Source organism: Natrix helvetica, assembly GCF_964273705.1.
Source record: "Natrix helvetica genome assembly, chromosome: 4".
In the NCBI taxonomy this organism is placed as follows: domain Eukaryota; kingdom Metazoa; phylum Chordata; class Lepidosauria; order Squamata; family Natricidae; genus Natrix; species Natrix helvetica.
In genome coordinates this window covers 31397856-31419181 of record NC_138550.1, presented here as the reverse complement: position 1 = coordinate 31419181, position 21326 = coordinate 31397856, and the positions used below count along the sequence as shown (strand labels likewise).

Sequence of the window (21326 nt, the reverse complement as noted above, 5' to 3'; positions counted from 1 at the left end):
CATAAGAATTGTTTTGTATGCTTTTGCATCCTCAGATAAACTAGAGATGCAAAATATGGGTTTTCAATGTCTCATGTTCAGATTTGGAAGAATACTTTCCTTCAAGGTTTTATTTGTTGATCTTCATTTTGAAAGAAGTCTTCTTCCAATGCTGAATCCATACCTATCTGACAATTTTATATTGCCATTGGAAAGTCATGGAATTACTACTGTAGCCATGATATGCAATTTTCAGACCTCTACACTTGACCTGAATTAAAATCCTCAGTCATTTCTATTATCACCAACCCCAATCCCCATCTCTTATTTTTTCTTTCTTCATAAATTCAGGGTAATGACTCCATCCAACATGACTCCTTCCTAGATTATTTTGCTCAAGACAGATAAAACGAATAATGTTCTACTGTTGGAAAATATGCATTCTGTAGAAACTTTAGATCAGGTTACTTTAATCCCATTGAAAGAGCATGCTACATGTCAATGAAATCTGACAGCTGTTGTATGGTCTGTGGAAGCCTGAAATAGAGAACAACTGAGGGCTAGAGCATTGTTGATTACAGCTGAAGATACAGCTCCATCAGAGTCCACTCACAGAAGCTCTCACCAGTACAAATGCCTATGGTTTACTCTCTTCCTTACAGACTAAGTCTGTGCATCTTGATTACAATTGTAACCAAACATGAGAATAATAGAGACTATTAGTCTGTAGCTACATAGCAAGAAAATACAGAGAAAAAGTTCCTATGATGCAATTGCTAGAGTTGTTGGAAATATAGCAAAGGGAAGGCAAATAATTGCTTTTGAACGCATGCAGTACAGATTGTTTTCATTCCAAAGTCACTTCTGCTATATGCCAATAAAGCTTCAGCACAGAGCTTCTTATGTGGGATACAAAGAGTCACGATGAAGAATATAGCAACGCAGGATACTGGCAGTAGTTGTTGAAGGGTTTAATATTCCTTTTTTCCAGAATAAAATAAATGTCACTTTAATCAGTGTGAATGACACAGATCAGACTGACAGAAAAAAAGGCAATGATGTGGTTTTCTACATATTTATCCTGCCTTGACACCAAGTTCTTTAACCCTGTATCTTGGTAAGTTTTCACAATGAAGTATCAGAGTTAAACAGCTGTCAGCTTGTGTCACACAATAAACACTTGACATTCATTGAATTGCTACTACTTCAAAATGAGAATAATGCCTGATAATGCTAAGAAACCAGTTAGTCAATTCCTGCCATAACCAATGGATCAAAACTCAGTTGACCTGAAAAACGTGGGAAACTGCAATTGCAGAAAAACATTAGGAAGGAAAAAGAAAATTAAAGAATATATGTCTAACATGAGACCCAGTTTGGTGTAGTGATTAAGGCATTGGGCTAGAAACCAGGAAGCTGTGAGTTCTAGTTCTGACTTAGGCACAAATTCAGCTGAGGGACCTTGGGCCACTCACTTTCTCTCAGTCCTAGGAAGGAGACAATGGAAAACTACTTCTAACAAGTTTGGCCAAGAAAACTGCAGGGACTTTTCCAGGCAGCCTCTGAGAACTAGAAACAATTAAACAGAAGAAAAAAAATAATCTAAATTAACTTAATGTGTTTATAGCTGGTTAATAGTTCTTGAAATTTTATTTTATTTTTTAGAGGCAAAAGGATAATATAATTTATGCTAGAAGAAGAAAAGAAATAGAGAAGCTGACCAGATTCTTTCTTTTCATCTTCACATGAGAAAAGTTGAGACAGATTTCTGAGCTGGAGCTCTTGTATCAGGAAGGGACACACATAATAATAAATAATAAAGCTCTTGTATCAGGAAGCGACACAGATAATAGTCCTAGCAGCCCTATAATAGTGTCAAGGGAAGAGGCATTGAGCTTTTATTGACAAATTTTACATAAAACTATGGATCTTCTAAGTAAAATATGCATTCAGCCTCTGTAGTTTGATGACATGAATACAGGTAGTCCTTGACTTACGACCCCAATGGAGCCCAGAATTTCCATTGGTAAGCAAGACAGTTGTGAGGTAAATTGTGTCTCATTTTACAACCTTTTTTTTGCCACAGCTGCTAAATGAATCACTCACTGTGGTTAAGTGAATCACGATTGTTAAGTGAATCTGGCTTCCCCCATTGATTTTATTTTTTATAACAGTGTAACTGTTATAATTACATGCTAGTTGTCAAGTGCCCAAATTTTCATGACATGACCATGGGGATGCTGCAGTGGTGGCAAGTGTGAAAACGAGTTGTTTCTTTTTTCAGTGCTGCTATAAGTTTGAATGGTCATTAAATGAATGGCTCTAAGTCAAGGACTTTAAGAAGGTTCACAAGGAAATCCAGGAAATTATGGACCTGTCAATTTAATGTATGTTCCAGGTAATATAAAATATCAAATACTGTATTTTTGGAGTATAAGACGCACCAAGATTTTGAAGAGGCAAATTAAAAAAAAAGGGGGTTTACACTCTGCAGACCTACCAAAAACAGCCTGGTTTTTGTTTTTTGTTTGCAAAAATGGCCCCTTCCCCCCCCCCAAAAAAGGGCATGAATAGCCTTTAGGAGGCTTGTAGAGTGCTTCGGGGGGGGGGGGGAATTGAGCAAAAAAGTAAAAAAAAAGGGCATGCATTACCTTTAGGAGGCTTATAGAGTGTTCCTAGAGGCTGGGGGGGGGGGAATTGAGCAAAAACATCCTATTTTTTGCTCATTTCTGCTCTCCCCAGCCCCCAGGAGCACTCTATAAGCTTCCTAAAGGCTATGCACAGCCATTTTGGTGAAGGGGGGGGGGTCGGAAGGCAAAAATGCTGTATTCTGTGTACGAGACACACCCAGATTTTCAGCCTCTCTTATGAGGGAAAAAGGTGTGTCTTATACTCCAAAAAATACGGTATTTGGAGACACAGTCCTTGCTCATGGATACCCAATATGATTTCACTAAGGGAAGGTCCTAATCTATTAAAGTTTTTTCACAATGTGAATAGACATGTGGGTAAGGATACGTCAGTAGACCTAATTTACTTAGATTTTCAAAAAGTCCAAGATCAAAGACTTAATAGTAAGTTTTAAAGCCATGAAATGAAATGGCAAGTCTTCTTGTGGATAAGAAACTGGTTAAAGAATAGGAAAGAAAGAATAGGACTAAGTGGGAATTTCTTACAATAATGGAAGGATATAACCAGCAGAGTGCCCCGGGGTTCTGTTCTAAGACCAGTGCTTTTTATTATACTTACAAATGATCTGGAATCAGACATAACTAGTTGAATAGCCAAATTGCTGATGACACTGAATTGTTCAAAGTAGTAAAAACTATGAAGTACTACAAAGAGCTTTAGTATGATCTCTGCCCATTAGGGAATTGGGCATCAACATGACAAATATTCAAGATGAGCCAATAAAAAATGACGCACATTGGCGCCAAAAATCCTAAATATTCATACAAACTAATGGGACCTAAGAGAGCAGTGACTGATGAGGAAATAAATCTTGGGATAATGGTAAACAGTTCAATGAGGGTGTCGATACAGAGCATCCACTGTAAAAAAAAAAAAAAAGACCAGCAGCATGTTAGGGATAATAAGAAAAAGTATTCAAAATAGAGATTCAAACTCGATAACAATTTGATTTCACAAACTCAGGTTGTTTTAGTTTGAAATAGTAAAGTCAAAACATTATCTAGCCTTAAATAATTGGTATCTTCTGTAAATCTGTCTAACTGAGAATAATGAGAAGGTATAACCCAATGACAAAGTGTAGTACTACATAGGAAACATTTGCGTGAACAGATTCTATGTTTTGATTTTTTTGGCCTTTCAGGGCTGTAAGGAGATGGTTTGTGATGCCAGGATGTACCAGAGAAAATACTGAAGGTGCTAATTTTGCCCACTAATTACTCTAACTAACAGCCCCTTTATAACAGCTTGGCCTCATTTGTGAGGACTGCATTTAAAATGAGGACATATTCAAAAACTAGACAGTTGGTCAAAGAATGAAATCACAAGTTCAAAGTGGAATGAAAAATTAGATGGGCATGTACAGGTGAGAGAATATCTGTTCAAGAGTTAATAAAAATAACTGCTCTGTGACATGAAACTATGGTGTGGAACAGACTTCTGCAACCTTTCCAGTTTTGCGGATGGGGGGGGGAGGGGAGGGTTCCACACGAGCAGCGGGCAAGCTAGCATATATACATAGCTTCATTTGCGTGAGCAGAGGGCATGCATGCTCCTCCCCTTCTGCAGCCCAGCTCTGAATGGCTTGAGGCCCAGTAGTGGGCCACGGACTGGGGGTTAGGGACCCCAGGTGTGGAAAGTTAATGTAATTTTAAGTAACTTTGGAAATCACTTTCAAAATCCAGAACAATGCACTTCTCTATAGTCACATCCATGATTCAATTACAATATTTGATTCAATTCTGGTTCGCAACATTTCTTTAAAAAGAAAAAAGAAAAGTAAAAAGCAACCCTACTCAGATAACAAAAGGTAATGTGTAAATTTAGACTTGTAAATGTATTAAGGGAGGATATATAGAAAGCCCAAAAGTATTTCAAAGCAAAGAAGATCAGCTATCACAGGATAGAATAAGAGTAAACCACTTAAAACTATCAAATTATAGCAAACATTATGAAAAAAAAACCCTTAATATTTTCAAAAGAACACTACATTCCTCCAGTGGACAAGAACACTTAAAAAGAGAGAGTCCATTTTTTAAAACATTGCTTTTTGTATCATATGAACATCTTAAAATAGCAGCAGAGGAATACCTCTCCAGATCAACAATATAATGTTAAATGCTTTTTCTCTCTGGGTTCATAGCTTTGCTCATAAATCAAGTGGCCATATACTTACCTGTATGTACAAACATGTGCTTGACATAATTCTGTTTGGCTGTGAAAGTCTTGTTGCAGAGGGTACACTCATAAGGCTTTTTTTCACCCTGCCCACCTGCTGTGCTGTGGCCTGCAGAAGGAGCCAGGGGTTGTGGGGCTGGCAGTTGGGCAGTAAAAGTTGAAATCCCAGGCTGGGACACTGTCACAAATTGTGCCTGTTGGCCTAGAGGCTGGGGAAGGCTGAAAAGGAAGGGTTTAGGACCACTGCCAGCAGACTGTGTAGTAAAGAGTGCAGGCAAATAGGTGTTGCCAGCTGTGCCGATGACCTGTGTGTTGCTGGTCAGGGTCAATGGCATCCTCAGGTTGCTGGTGAGGGTTTCTGTCTGGCGTAAGTAGAGCTGTGTACTTGGCAATGATTGGGAAACAGTTGTAGTGATAGGCTGTAAAGTCCCCTTTTCAGTACTGTTACAAACAGTTATTAGTGCACTGTCCCTTTCAACATCATTTCCTCTTTCTGGTGAAGAAGAGTTAGTATCTGTGTGCTGCTGCTGCTGAATGCTTTCAGCAGAAACATCGTTTTGTTCTGGTTGTGTAGGCTCTTGTTGACCTTCTCGACCTAGGCCAGTCATAAATTGCTGCTCCACAGAGTCAGGTTCAGTGCCAATGGAGGAACTGACTCCAGAATCAAAGCTTTCTCCCTTGGGCTCACTTTCAGCACCTTCTGCTTGATCAGTATCCTCAGTGCATTCTTCAGACTCATTATGCTCTAGGATTTGTACTGTCTGCTGTCCATAGTAGTCATAATCATCCTCCATCTCTTGCTTGATGTGAATATTGCCCATTAAAGTTTGGATCCGAACAGGACGTGGTTGCTTCCTGCAGTGTGTGGTTTCTGGAGTGGTGGAAAGATACCGCTCCACCTGCTGTGAGCGCTCATGGATCCTTGTAATCCAGCTTGGATCTTCCATATGATGGTCTCTAGAAAGGCCTAGTGCTGTTTCATGATGGCTGACCACTGCTCCACTGTAGAATGAACGCTCACCACTGCCATTCTGCATAGAACATGCATACAAAGCTGAATAGATCCGGTCTACGCTGTGCTGTGAGTGACTTTGCAGATAACCAGACTCTGTATCACTGCTCTGTCCTGAAGTGGCTGATTCGGGAGTTCCTCGGGGTGTCTCTTGTGCAGAATCCTGAATCAAAGGGTAGATGTCACCCACATTCTGTGAGACAATCCGTGTGCATTCATCAATCACAGTTTTAATCTGCAGGATGCTGGCTGCTGTGAGGATTTGCAGGGCCTCTGATTGTGAGACCCGCAATACTCCACTGTACATGAAGTCAATGAGCTTTTGCACTGACTGGACTGACACCACAGAAGGAATCTCAATGTCACTGTAGCCCAGTAACAGCTTATCTTGGAAGAAGGGGCTGCCAGCCGCCAACACACAACGGTGGGCACGCAGCATGCTCCCGTGAATGCGGACTGTCACATCACAGAAGTGGCCACGGTTGCGTTGCTCGTTGAGGGTCTCGAGCACAGAATTGCTGAAGTTGTGGAGGTTGATGCTGTGAATGCGCTCTGTCATCCCCTTGCAACTGTTGTTACCTGCCATAGAAAAAGGCATAAAGATAGATTGGTGTTTGAAATACGTACAGTACAAGCATACAGAATGAAAAATGTGTAATTATATATAGTCTAAATAACAAAAGTACTTGTTACCCAAAAAATTTGTTAAACAAATTTTAATGCTGATTTAAGTAATGTTTTGTTCCTTTCCCATTTTGATACCAGATCAATATAATTAGTAATAAAGAAATTGTTTCAGTATCTTTAAATAAATAGTATTATAGCTCAACAATACTCTAATCTAGCTATTATTTAATAAATTGATTATAGGTTTCTACTGAAGATCAATTAAACCCGTTACACATTTTTCATTAGCTTTAATTAGGATTCATGCTTTAGGAAATGTATTACTGTTATAATACACGGATTGTACAACGCATAAGAGACACTTTGCAAAAAGTATTGGCATGAATGAGACATCTGTCTTTAAGTGTTAAAGCGCAAGGCTGTTTCAAAAGCTTTCTCAAGTTGCCAGGCCATGTATGTGCATGCAAATGTCACTTACATAAGGACCACCAATGAAGTAAAGTGGTTTGCATGGACATCATGTTGAGACAGCCAAGGGTTTTTGAAGCTGCCATACACGGTATGTCTTACTAAGGCTCTTTGTTTATGCTAATGTACTTTCATGGCATCTCTTTGAATGTTTTGTCCAACCCAGGTTAATATATGAGAAAGGTACATACAGATAGAGTAGTGAAACTCAGTTGTCAAAAGACTAAGCACTTTTGAAGAAAAAAATTACCACCTGAAATTTAATTATTTTAAAAACCCAGCTCATTGGACACAAAAAACATCAAGGGCTCTGTATTTTTAGATTGTTTGAAAGGAGTATTATTTCTGATTAAAATGTTCAAAATTATTAACTGTCAATCAGCCCAGGACTGATAGCAAGAAAATGAACCGATAGTCTTAAACATTATAATTACAATATACAGATTCTTATTATTCTAATTGTCATCACAGAATAGTATGCATATATATGTGGAGATTTCTGACTCATTCTGTTCCCAGACCTGCCACTCTCATTTTAGTTAATATAGTGGGAAATGCTTCTGTGGAACTGAAGCAGCCTTTGTCAAACAGTTCTCTTCTGCCCAGTGCATTTAGCAATCGTAAAGGACCTCACATGTGAAGCTACTGTTAGAAGGGTTGGGAAAGCAGGTTGATTTAGAAATGGCACACAAATGAAAGAGTGTAAAAATGCAAAGGCTATTCTTATCCAAGTAGGCAGTGAATGGGCAAGGAGCCTGAGGGAAAAATTGAACTTAACACTGATTGTTCACATGTACCATTCTTTTTGAACTGTAGCAAGACAAGAGATTTTACCCAGGGTTTAAGAGTCTATAAAATGTTTTTGTTATTCTTTACAACTGATTAATAGTCTGGAATCTGCATGTACTATACCACATTGAAGACAAATATCACAATATGCCAGATTCTTTATGCTAAAGAACTAGGAGGTACTGAATTCTGAATGATGGAAGAGTTAATTGTACTGTTTGAATGAGTGAGCATGGAATGTAACTCAGAGCTACAGAGAATCTAGTCATTATAATTCCCAAGCACAATTAAGGTTGTGGTTTCAGAAACTTGTTAAGACAGAATGCTGGATTCTGATAAACTGGAGCCTAGATAAAAAGCTCACTAGTACCACTTCAAAACACTGACACTCTATGTTAGAAAGAAACTATACTTCTATTTCAAAAGGTTTTTTTTAACCTGATGCTTTGCATATACTGTATTTGGGACTAAGATTCCCAGTAGAATTTGCCAGCTGCCTTACTGGTGGACTTATATTGCTGCACATCTGGAAGGTTAGTTTCTATTTGATTATGCAAATATAAGGAATCACATATGGTCTGCTTTTGCATTATTAACCTCCAGGAGTTATTATACATCAAGCTTGAGAAATTCTTCATGGTTCCTATAGGAACTTTTATTTTTTACAGTGTCTACTTAGGGTCAGATTTAACTGAATATATGTTTTCTGAGAAGTCTACAAAAAAACAGACTGAATGCAGGTAGGGCTTAAAATTCAAGGCTATCCCATGCAGTAAGAAAAGTAAAGTGACTACATTCCTCTTTCTTACTCTGCTTTCCATCTGCATTGTTTATGATGGTGTGTCTGATCTTGAGATGGAGTGTTCCCTCCCTTGAAGGAGCCTTATGAGAACTGCATCTTCTAATCCTACAAGACTTCTTGGCATCTTCAATTCATGCAGCCATGATATCCTGATTGCCTCTCTGCTCCTACCTTAGTGAGTGGTTCCACTGAGAGAGAGGGGATTTGCTTAGTAGTCTCTCAGTTGCAGAGTATGGCAGAATTCAGATCTTTCCCTCCTATCTTTTAGCATTTGTATTAATTTATTAGGAGAGGGCAATCATAGATTTGAAATATACTATCATCAATATGCTGAGGATAACCAAGTGTACATTATCAACAATGAAGGATAGACAGCCTTGATGGAAAGAAGCTGAAAGCAAACAAGATGGAGCTACTGCTTGCTTCTTAAGGTTGTTATCTTAGTAAAGTAGTAGTAGTAGTTCTCTTTCAGGAGAAGATCTGCAGCTTGATAGTTCCTCTGGATTCATGACTATTGCTGATTGGCAAATAAAATTAATGGGCAGGAAACCTTTATCCAGTTTCATCTGGTATACCAGTTGTAGGCCTACTTTGAGTAAGATCTCATCACAAGAGCTTGTCATCATCAGCTCTTAGAATTACTGCAGTGGGGGACTGCATTTAAAGATCACCAAGTTGGTTCTAAATGCAGTAGTGGTTAACCAGAACTAGGTGCCAACTGTACATTATATCTGTACTTTGAATCTTCAAAACTGCCAAAAAGGTTTTCAAAGTGCTGATTTAACTTGCTTCCTGTAATAAAATTGTCTGATATGAAAAACTCAAGAATTTTTTTTGCTTGCGATTCTCCACCTCCATGAAATCAATGGGATGATAAAAGGAAAAAGAATATCTCTGTCACAGCTCCTGTACCAGAAAGTTGGATGTGATAATTGATGATCGTCTAGAAGGGTGGAATTCTTTTCACTTTAAATATGAAAAGATGCATCATCCAATGTTTTTATATATTGCTTCAATTTATAATTGAATGTTTGATTTGTCTGACTTCAAAATTGATTTTACTGTGGATGCTTTATTGTTGTGCCATGGATATTTTATGGGGTTTTAAAAATGTTTTTCTGAGAGTCTTATAATTACAGCAGTGTAGAAATCAAATAAATAAATAAATGTCAGTGCCTCTGGTTTACTGGAAACTACTGCATAATAAATATGTATAGAAATGCAGTCTTTGAAGATATATGTATATACACATTTACAACCTTTTTTGAATTGTAAATGATATTTCTCTGTCAGCAGAAAATCTGTGTTTTATCCATAAAGACAATTGGATGTTGCAGTCTACAGTGACCTTCCCACATATGTAGCCTACATGATTATAGCCACCGCAGCCTATTTAAGTACAGACACATGAATGCATGTAAGCCAAATGTATGCAATGTTAGAAGGTAAACCATTTTAGAACCTAATAAAAGGATAGGAGCAATGAGATTTTATAATTTCTTTGCTGCTATGCAGCTGGAATTATGCAAAGTAAAAAAGAAGGTTATTATTAACTGGTCTAATCATGTATATTATATTTGGGAATTTTTAAACTGTTGATTACTGAATAATTATTTTTAAGTTGGAATGTACAAGAAATTATAATCTTATGTACATCAACTAATTTAAACTTTCCACCAAGTGTAATCCAGAATCCCTCCTATTCAGTGGTAAAATTCATAATTTTTTACTACTGATTCTGTGGGCATGGCTTGGTGGGCGTAGCAGGGTAAGGGTACTGCAAAATCTCCATTCCCTCCCCACTCTGGGGTCATCCAGAGGCGGTATTTGCCGGTTCTCTGAACTACTCAAAATTTCCGCTACCGGTTCTCCAGAACCCTGTCAGAACCTGCTGAATTTCACCCCTGCTCTTATTCTTGTGAAATAACTGTACAGAATTCAGAAAAACAAGAATTCTTGAACATATATAAATAGTGTTTATTTCAAAAGTATTTTAATCAGGACCACTCAAGTTTGTAATTCTTATTGGATCTGTGTTTATATATAATTTATGATGATTTTCCAAAACCAAAAAAATGTGAGCATTTGCTTATTTTGAAATTTTAAAAACAATATGCACACCAATTTCAATTGGTGTATGATGATTAATATATTTTAAATAAATGGAAAATTTAAGAAGTTTTATTCTTATAAAGGGCTTTTGTATACACATAAAAATTGCCACATGATGGCATCCTTTTTAAAAAAAGCTTATGCTTATATTTTCCCTATGATTTCAGAAAATTGCTATTATGATTTACCTATTGTGGGCCTCTCTTTTTTCTGGGGTCCAATTTGCATGGCTATGCAACCTGAAGATGGAAATGGATTTCTACACCGTATTCAGTAAAAGGTGTTAAAATGTTTTATATGTAGATGGAAATATTGATTGTGCCAATTATATAGTTTTAAGATATACATATCGATTAGGACAAAAAGTGGGCTAATGAGATGTTGCTAAGGATTATTTATCATTAATTGGAGAAAAAAATGAAAATAATGAAATAGTTTGTTGAGATCTTTTAGAGAACATTGTGTAGAAATAAGAACACATATGCTATGAAATTAAAGAAAACTTCCAACTTTTTATCTTGTTCTGGATAAGAGCAAAGTTGTTTAGCAGAAAGCTTAACTTAAGCCCTTTAGTACTGTACTAAAGTTTGGTATAAAGTTTTAGGAGAAAGAAGAAGAGGTCCCATCCTCTGAGCCACAAATAGCAAAAAGACAACTTCAGAAGATTTTTTAATAGAAGCTAAGGATTTTTGTGAACTTATATTGTTTCATTTGAATTTTCAATGCTTTTCAAATTGAGAGAAATTATATTACCTTATTGAAGTCTGAAAGTGAAACAAAGCATTACAAATCGTATACAGTAGGATTTTTTTTAATATTCCCTACTTTTCTATATTGTTTAAAATATATATATATATATTGGAAATAGTGCTTTTGATTCTATGAATGATTAAAGATTTATGTTGTTTACTGAAAAATATTTAAGTGAGCAAAGAATATAGTAATCGAGTTTCTGAAGTAGCACAGATTCAAGCTCCCAAAAACAAATTTTAAATATTTTTGCTAGTGCAAACTTATAACACTTTCACAGCTTTTTAAAAAAAATTACATATACTGTACTGTTCATAATAAAATATGTTCCAAATTAAATATTTTTCCTGAAGTGATTTTCTGATCATTTATAATGAGAGCTACTTTGCTGGTTCCAGAGACGTGACTGAGTTGGATGATGTTTTTCATTAGAAGATTTTGAAATCTGTGAAATCCTTACCCTTTTTATATCAAAAACATTGAATCCAAAATAGTGTATTGCCAGATTGTTTACAGTTCTTGTAAGTGTAATATAGTTGCTCAGATTCAATATGCCTATGGACCAATAATATTCCTTTCTTTTTTCTCCCTGGTGACTCTAAACTTGTTAAAGGTTATTTTCTGTGACTAAAATCATTTGGTCTCCTTAGGTACAGCTTCAGTACAAATATGAAATTAGTTACTTCCTCTCCTTCCAATTAAATTCATAAAAAATATAAGAGACCTAAGTTGGACCAATTTCAGCATACTTTATAGACTGATCCCTCTGATTATTAAGAAAATATGGTTGTAATATATTTACTACACCTAGTATTCAGATATATACTAGTAGTCCTCAAAGAATTTATTTTGACATTCTATAATTACATTTTAAACAATTGTATTCCTAATTTTCTTATGATTACTTTTAAACAATACCCCAGATCTTGGAAGTTGGTCTTAATCTCTCTTTATTTTTGAAAATATTCATTTTAAAACCATTTCAGAGATGACAGAACACCGCTAATCATAAGGGAAAGTGAGATTTTACATACATACAGCTCATCTGGCAGAATGAATTACTATAGTTATACTATTACAAAAGATATCCAGTAGTTCAAATAGCTGGCTAAAGTTTAAGATTTCTTGAAATTTAGTTTTAGTTCCCAGGGTTTTGAAATCAAGACAACAGGGGAAAAGTAGCAATTAAATACAAGTGAAAGAGTTTATGAATTCCACAGTTCATGATTGCAATCTATTTCTCATATCTAATTTTGTGAATATGATTTATGTTCTGTTTAGTTCCTATCTAAATTTGTTCAAATCTTTTTTTTGGTCCATTACATAATAGTAATAATTCCATACATCCTGAAGTAGGCATCATCAGTTTAGGAGATTCATGTCAAAATGACTTTGACTTCAGTACTGGAAAACAGCAATTAGACAGCAATAACACAAATATGCATAGTAAATAAATAAATGAACAGGGCCTTCCCCAGTTGCTTCCATTAATTTTTGAAAATGCAATTCCATGTTAGTAATTGTGCAGATTGCAGTGATCCAATTTTGTTCTCTTATATTACCACCGACACAATATTCTGCTACTGCCACTTTCTGCTCCAAAGTGTAAAAATTTACTTCTTATAACCTTACTTTATCTACTAATTAGGTACATGTTTCAATGTTTTGAGAGGGTTTTGACACTGCAAAAAACACCGTGTCTCACTCAACTATCCGCAATGACGTACTTACAATCAGGTGACCCTGTGTATACGTGCAGGTTTCTTAGTGAATGGGATGAATGGATGAGATCTGGGCTCAGAGATGAGATAGCTTCAAAGTTCAGGCATGGAAGGCCTGACTTGGCAACGAAGGCACCCGTCTGCGTAATCTCATTCTCCTCAGACTTCGGTATTTCAGTTGTCTTGGGTTTCTTTCTAAAAGGAAACAAAGAGACCTTTGAAGGTAGCAGTTACCTACAGTATGCAGGAACGAGAATAACTGTGCATTATTGTTTGTTTTCCTTTCAGAACATGTTTTATTGTTTGAGGTTCTTCTAATCGGTCTTCAATGCTGGTTGTTAGGGCTTGCAGGAGCTATGTTTGCAAGCAGTCTGCCAGGGGCAAGGTGGTTTGTTTGCCCCTAGAACCAGGGGTGGGATTCTACTGGTTTGTCCCGTTTTGGGCAAACCGATAGCTCCGAAGATCACCTGAACCAGTTCACTCCGACCTTAAGGTGGGCCCCACCTGCCCACTCCTGGGCTATACCCACCTATATTTCCTTGTTTTTTAGCCCAGCTGATAGGCGCAGCAGAGTGGATTGCCGTGCCTCAGATGTCTTCCTGTGAATTACGCATGTGCTTGCAGCACACATCAGGTACATTAGGCACATGCACACTCCGAGAACCAGTTGTTAAACTGCTAGGAACCCTCCCCTGCCTACAACCACTGGGCATTATAGAGGCATGTATAATGGCAAATTTGATTCTTACAGTGCAATTAAATTTTTTTACCAATTCAGTTCATTGTGTTTTGGGGTTTTCATGGTAGAGGTAAATGAATACATTTGGTTAACCCATATATAACTGGATTTAAGATTCATCTTTGAATCCATAGACTTGACCAATTAACCCCTTTTCAATTACCCAGAACATTAATCATCCTCTCCCACTGAATACTAGGGCCATATTCTAATGTTTGTCTTCTTATATAAGCTGGTCAGTTGGAGGGCAATAGTTTTGCTACTACCCATTCCTGTGAGACAAAACCAAAAGCAATTCCACAAACACAACAAATGAAGTGAGTTTAGGTCCCACTTGCTTAGCTAACAGCTCTCCTAGAGAGCTATAGTACCATATTCCTTCTCACATTCTCCCTTACTCACACCCAGAAATTATTTCCGCCCTATTCCTTACACTCAGATCTCAACAATAGAGCCTTGTAAATAAGGATGCCTCCAGTATGGTCCCTGATGCCAACTACTGCCAAGCCTTATATAATAGCTGCGTATGGAACGTTTATGATGTATGTCTGTGCTAGAAGATGAAGAGATCCTGCAGTCATCCACAAAAGACACTACAATTGTTCATGTATTTTCCAGAACTTTCAGAATATCTTCTTGAAATTGCTATTGGGCCCAGTTCCTCATGCAAGGCCTCTTTGCATGATATCTCTCCTAACTTAGCATATTAATTACCCCTGCTTTCTATCTACAGGCTTTCCCTGCCATGACAATAGGAGCTTTAATTTCCTCAGGTTAGCTGTAGCTACTGCTCTTCTTTAAACTGTCAAGATATATGGTTTTATAGCCAGCTCACCTTTTCATGGCTTGTTCTGGGAAGTCTCAAAGCACTCCTAGAAATAATTTCTTCTATATAAGAAGCATAGGATGAGGAGTTATCATAGCTGCTGTTTTGCAATGCCGTATCCATTGTTTTTTTTAAATGGAGATCAGTTTGTACTACTTGGTGTGGTTCAGTGATGTGCAGTCAGGGGAGGCAGAGCCTCACCGCTCTCATCATGAAAAAAATTATTATTCTGGGAAGCCATGAAAGTGGCTGGGAGAGGTGCGCGGCTTGGTTTAGCCTCCCTGGACATCTCAGCAGCAGCCCCAAGTGTGCCGATCTCGCCATTTTTTGCATCGGGTGAGCCCGGGATCCTTGCAAGGGGAATGGGACCACGTGTGCAGGCGGCTCCTCAATGCCAGCCTCATATCAGCGCAGGCGCGGTCCCCTTCATGTTGGCTTAGGAAGGAGGGGAATGGGACCACGTGTGCAGGGGAAGGGGATCGTGGCTGTGCTAATCTGAGGCTGTGCGCTGAGGAGCCACCTGCACACGTGGTCCCATTCCCCTTGCAAGGATCCAGGGCTTGCCCGATGCAAAAAATGCCTAGGTAACATCATCAGTGCTAGAAGGGGGGGGGGAAGGAGGAGAAAGGAGAAGTTTCTCTTCTCAGAAATGTCTTCTTAGTGGAGCTGCGGCAGCCTGCCTGCCCCTTTCTGACATTTCTGAGAAGAGAAACTTCTCCGTTTGGGCTGCGCCCATGCGATCGGAGCAACCACGCGGTTTGATGACGTCACCAGCCTCACCAGTCATAAACCTCACTGCACGTCACTGGTGTGGTTATATCTGTAGCCATCACCATCAGCCCCCCCCCCCTTCCCATCTTCTTAGCTCATCTCTCTCTCTTTGTACCAGGGTGTCTGCTGCAATTAAAAAGATCATTCCATGACTGCTTCTGCAGCTTCTGAAGATATCATACCTAGCAATTATATAGGGCATTGCCAATGACTATAACTGATATGTAGCATGGGACATCATATGTAGGACATTATCAAGTAAGAGAATGAGCATCTCTGTACCAGTTTCTAGATATCTGGTGGAATATTTGGACAATGTTTGAAACAGCTCTTGAAGTATAATGGCTTGCTTCTCTTAAATGATCGCTACTCTTGATTCTATACCATAGCGATTAGCAATCTGACACTCACACCCACAATTTGCAGGAAACGATCATAGCCTGCTGCATTTTGAAATGAAACATACACAGACATGCTTATACTCCAAAACAAGATTAATATAATTTATAGAACAAAGGACACTATATACTTCCCCTCCCTCCCACAGAAATATGTTTTAAAAATATTGGATAAACATATTTTGTAGCACACAAAAATACAGAAAAAAAATCTATGCACTCAGAAAAAAAGCATCATATTTCCAGACAGCGGCCTAGAGAAAGGAAAGTATATTATGAGGCCTTCAAATTAGGAGTAGCTATCCAAAATCGATATCTGTCCATATCAATGTGATATTCTGCATAAACCAAGTTATTCAGTGTCTGAGGTCCATCACTACTGGGTACTGCATTAAATCATTATCTAATGAAGTTAAACCACTCTTTTCCATATCTCAACTCTCTTCTGCTATAACCTAGTTTCATCCTAAACTAATTTATTGTCTATGCTGAAAAAGTGAGTTACTGTACGAGACTCTTAAAACAATATAATTCTGAATGGGACCTGTGCCATTTCAAAGCCAATATTAAAATCATGTTGTTATAGTTTTCAAGAAATCAGGGCAAACTTTCTGAAAAGTCATGTCTTGTTCAAGCTCTAAATATTCCAAGCTGATATTTCAAGTTTAGGATGGTTTGCATGCTTCACAAAAATTATACTGTTTAGAATGAACAATGAAGCTAATGACCTCAATATGTTGAGTTTATAAACACTAATATAATAGTGGACAGAGAATCTTAAAAAGTGGACAAAAGTTAAAATAGATCACTTGTGTACGGAGAAGTAAAAAAAATAGTTTTGAGAAAAGGGAACTGTTTAGGGCTATTTCGCATACCTTTGAATTGTACACATAAACAAATATACATTATATGAAGTATTGCATTTAACATTAAAATAAGATGGAATTGTACAAACAAAATCTGGGTTTTATTATAAAAAAGAACATATTCAATAAAACAAATTTTTTTTTTAAATTTCCTACCTCTCTTCCGCCTCCCCCAAAGATTTTTCGAAGGAAAAAAAAAGGTTTACAAAGCAATTCTGTACTCTCATGGAATCAGAAATGAAGAAATAGGCAGAAAAACACATTATAGCATAACAAAGGGCAAGCCACTTTGCTATTAATCAAGAACATTGTCTACAGTTATATAAAAGAATTATATAAGCTTGGTATGGTAAGAAAAAACACAGCACATGGTTTTCTTGTGAAACCATGGTGGCTGACACTTATAAAACATAGCCTCTAGAGGGCAGCAGGCGACCAGCTGGTTTCAAATTACCTTAATTTCAGAACTTCAGATTTTTGCTCCTAGTTATTATGTTGGTTTACTAAAAAACCTTTAAAGAATCTTTGCCACTAAGTATTAAAATTACACAATTCAATGATATTTTTGCTCAGTTAGAAAATGGAAACTGAACTGAGACAAATGGACAGATATGAATCTCTTTTCCTCTTTCCTTTCTTTAAAAATCATGGTATGCAAGAATCTACAAGGTAAATAAATATGTTGATTGACCATACCTAAAAACAATTAACAAACCCATGATTACAGGATCACTAGGCAATATTGAAACCTGCCATAATCAAATTATTTTTGAATTCTAATTCATTACTTTTTTGAAGCTAAAATGTTTTCCTAAAGTGCTAAGAAAATGTTAAAGGTTATGTATCCAAACAAAGTATATCAATTTCCCACCTTTTTATGTCACTGGCATCTTAAAGATTATAAAATGCATTCTCGTAACAATTTTGGTTATGGAATATAACCTACTTAAGAAGATGTATAAAACTGCAACTTTTCCCATAAAAGTTTACCATACAATTAAGGTAAAGGTGAAGTTTTTCCCTGTTCAGTCATATCTGACTTTAGAGGTCATTGGTCATCTTTTATTTCCTAACTGAGAGAATCAGTACTGTACAAAGATGCTTCCATGGTCATGTGGCTGGCATGACTATAACCCGAGGAATGCTGTTACCTTCCCACTGAAGTACCTATTTAACTACTTGCATTTGTGTACTTTTGAACTGTTGGGTTGGCAGGAGTTGGGGCAGGAACAGGAGCTCACCCTATTGCAGGTGTTTAGGTCTTAAACTGCTAGCCTTTCGGTCCAGAAGCCCAGCATCTTAACCACTAGGTCACCATGTCCCTACCACACAATAAAATATTACCAAATTATAAATTATCTCTTGCAACTAAAAGGAAATTTACCTTGTGAGCAACTTCTGTTCTTCAAAAGCAGTCTTGCTAGTAAGCAATGAGGTGATGGCATGCAAAAAAACAGTGATGTGCGGTCAGGGGAGGCAAAGCCTCACCGCTCTCATCATGAAAATAATAATAAAATTATTCCAGGAAGCTGCGAAAGTGGCTGGGAGAGGCGCGCGGCTTGGTTTAGCCTCCCTGGACATCGCAGCAGCAGCCCCAAGTGCGCCGATCTCGCCATTTTTTGCATCGGGTGAGCCCGGGATCCTTGCAAGTGGAATGGGACCATGTGTGCAGGAGGCTCCTCAATGCCAGCCTCAGATCAGCGCAGCCGCGGTCCCCTTCATGTTGGCTCAGGAAGGAGGGGAATGGAACCATGTGTGCAGGGGAAGGGGACCGCGGCTCACGCTGATCTGAGGCTGGCGCTGAGGAGCCTCCTGCACACGTGGTCCCATTCCCCTTGCAAGGATCCCGGGCTCACCCGATGCAAAAAATGCCTAGGTAACATCATCAGTGCTAGAAGGGAGAGGGGGGAAGGAGGAGAAAGGAGAAGTTTCTCCTCTCAGAAATGTCTTCTCAGTGGAGCTGTGGCAGCCTGCCTGTCCCTTTCTGACATTTCTGAGAAGAGAAACTTCTCTTTTCTCCTCCTCCCCCCCCCCACTCCCTTCTAGCACTGATGATGTTACCTAGGCATTTTTTGCATCGGGCGAGCTTGGGATCCTTGCAAGGGGAATGGGACCACGTGTGCAGGAGGCTCCTCAACACCAGCCTCAGATCAGCGCAGCTGCGGTCCCCTTCATGTTGCCTCAGGAAGGAGGGGAATGGGACCACGTGTGCAGGGGAAGGGGACCGCGGCTGTGCTAATCTAAGCCTGTGCGCTGAGGAGCCTCTTGCACATGTGGTCCCATTCCCCTTGCAAGGATCCCGGGCTCACCAGATGCAAAAAATGCCTAGGTAACATCATCAGTACTAGAAGGGGGGGGAGGAGAAAGGAGAAGTTTCTCTTCTCAGAAATGTCTTCTCAGTGGAACTGTGGCAGCCTGCCTGTCCCTTTTTGACATTTATGAGAAGAGAAACTTCTTCAGTCGGGCTGTGCCCGTGCGATCGGAGCAACCACGCGGTTTGATGACGTCACCAGCCTCACCAGTCATAAACCTCACCGCATGTCACTGCAAAAAAACCAGATCTATGGGGACAGCAAGGGATTCATGCCCAAGTATCTGGCAAAATCTATAGCCCACCATAGTTAAAAACTCACCACAGTCAAAGGCCCTGTGGCCCTTTATAAAGGCGGTCAAGATCTCTTTCCCCAGTGTATTTATTCAATTTTATATTGGGTTCTTTAAGTTTGTTGCTGTATGTTAAGTGACCCAGGCACTTTGGTTAGGTTGGATAGGTATATAAAATGCTAGCTATCTAGTTATAAATAAATAGTTAATGCTTCAACTTTATAACAAGATTATTTTGCTGTTAGCTTTCAAATTACTTTTTACATCTTATATATTAATTAGTATGTTCCTAAAATATTTGTAAAAATCAATGCTCTTATATTTATTAATTTTAATTTGACTAAAAGGATACACTAATGATTAAAGCAATTTTTTCTTTTCAGTTTTGAATTGCTGTTGTAGCAAAATCCTATGAAAATTATAATTTTTCATTTTAAAAAACGGATGCATTCTTTTTTCAGTCTTTCCTCATCCTGCCACTCTATAAAGTAGCATATACTTTTATGGATCAAGTATTAGAATAAAATCTGGGGTCCCGTAAACTAGAGATATGGTTGGCAGAATCTAGGAGGGTTGGCCTTTTCTGCTATTGCCCCTGCACTGTGGGATCTTCTTTCCCTTGAGCTGAGCATGTTCTCATCACTTCTGAGCTGCCAAAGGTTATGCCTGGTGAACCCAGGGAACTGGTGAACTGTTGACGCTCCATCATTATTAACATCAGGGGTGGGATTCAGATGGTTCGCACCGGTTCAGGCGAACAGGATGTTAATTCTGCATCCTGTTCACCGAACTGGTTGTTGCAAGTCACCACACAGCCCATTCATCATGCCAGGCAAGTGCAGGGCTCACGCAAAGGCTCTAGGAGGGTGAAAAAGGGGCTTCCTGGAAGTCTGGAAACAGGCCTGTTTCCAGCCTATGGAGCCTGGTGGGGGCTGTTTCGCCCTCCCAGAGGCTCGAGGAAAGCTTCTGGAGTCTGGGGAAGTTGAAAACCATGCCTCCTCCACCATGGTGCAGGAGGACAGGTAGGTCACTCCCACCCAGCACCCGGGCAGAGAACTGGTTGCTAACATTTTTCAATCCCACCCCGATTAACATCCCTTCAGCTATTATTTTTTTAGCTGTTTTTATAGGTTTAATGTCCAACTCTACCCCGAATTAAGGGATTACAGGTTTGTAAAAAGGGAGTTATTTGTTGTTATTGGTAATCATTTTAGCTATGTATTGTTTTAGTTTTGTTGTATGCTGCCCAGAATCACTTGCTTATGAGATGTAAATTAGATAATAAATAAAATATTTGAAAGGTAATTTTTTATTTCAAGAATGTCATTCTAACATGATCAGCTATTGGTATATACATTTCTTGGATATCTATATGTATTGTTTATAAAGCAAAGTATCATTTTAGATGTGGAACAAAATCTAATGGGCACAATCACACAATGTATACTCCAGAGGGTCCAGGAGAAGGACATACCAAAGCGGCAGTCCCTAGGGCGGGAGCTCACTGGTTCGTGGTACCCGAGGACACATGTACTCCTTGCAGCACCCTACGCCCAAATGATGCCTCCGCAGATGCAAAGGCATCCAATCTATAGTGCTTAATGAAAGGTGAGCGGGAAATCCACGTTGCAGCTCTACAAATGTCCCCGATCGGAGCCTGAGTGTTCCACGTGGCCATGGTGGCCACACCCCTAGTTGAATGAGCCATTATACCCTGGGGCACCGGCTTGCCCTTCGCCTCATAAGCTCTGGCAATACAAACTCGCAACCAGCGTCCAATAGTAGAAGAGGACACCTGTGAACCCATGGCAGAAGGCTGGAAGGAGACAAACAATGCCTCCATTTTTCTGTGGGACACCGTTCTCCGAATGTAAATACGGAAGGCCCTCCGCACGTCCAGCTTGTGCCAGGATTTCTCCTGTCTATGAGAGGGGTTGGGACAGAAGTCTGGCAAAATTAACTCCTGAGCCCTATGAAAGTAGGAGTTTATCTTTGG

At 38.8% G+C, this 21326-nt stretch overlaps 1 protein-coding gene and 1 gene segment (V, D, J or C); both read right to left on the bottom strand.

Annotated features, from left to right (window-relative positions):
* The window catches only part of ZBTB20 (zinc finger and BTB domain containing 20), a 546378-nt gene that overhangs the window by 2722 nt on the left and 522330 nt on the right, over positions 1-21326 (bottom strand). For all 10 annotated transcript variants that reach the window (XM_081950746.1, XM_081950743.1, XM_081950745.1 and 7 more), the window contains 2 exons: positions 13137-13321; positions 4844-6436 (listed from right to left, as the gene is read on the bottom strand). In XM_081950746.1, coding sequence (XP_081806872.1) covers positions 4844-6436; positions 13137-13321 — 1778 coding nt within the window. The remainder of the gene's footprint in view (positions 1-4843; positions 6437-13136; positions 13322-21326) is intronic.
* The window catches only part of LOC309390886 (Ig kappa chain V-III region PC 3741/TEPC 111-like), a 380622-nt gene that overhangs the window by 270689 nt on the left and 88607 nt on the right, over positions 1-21326 (bottom strand).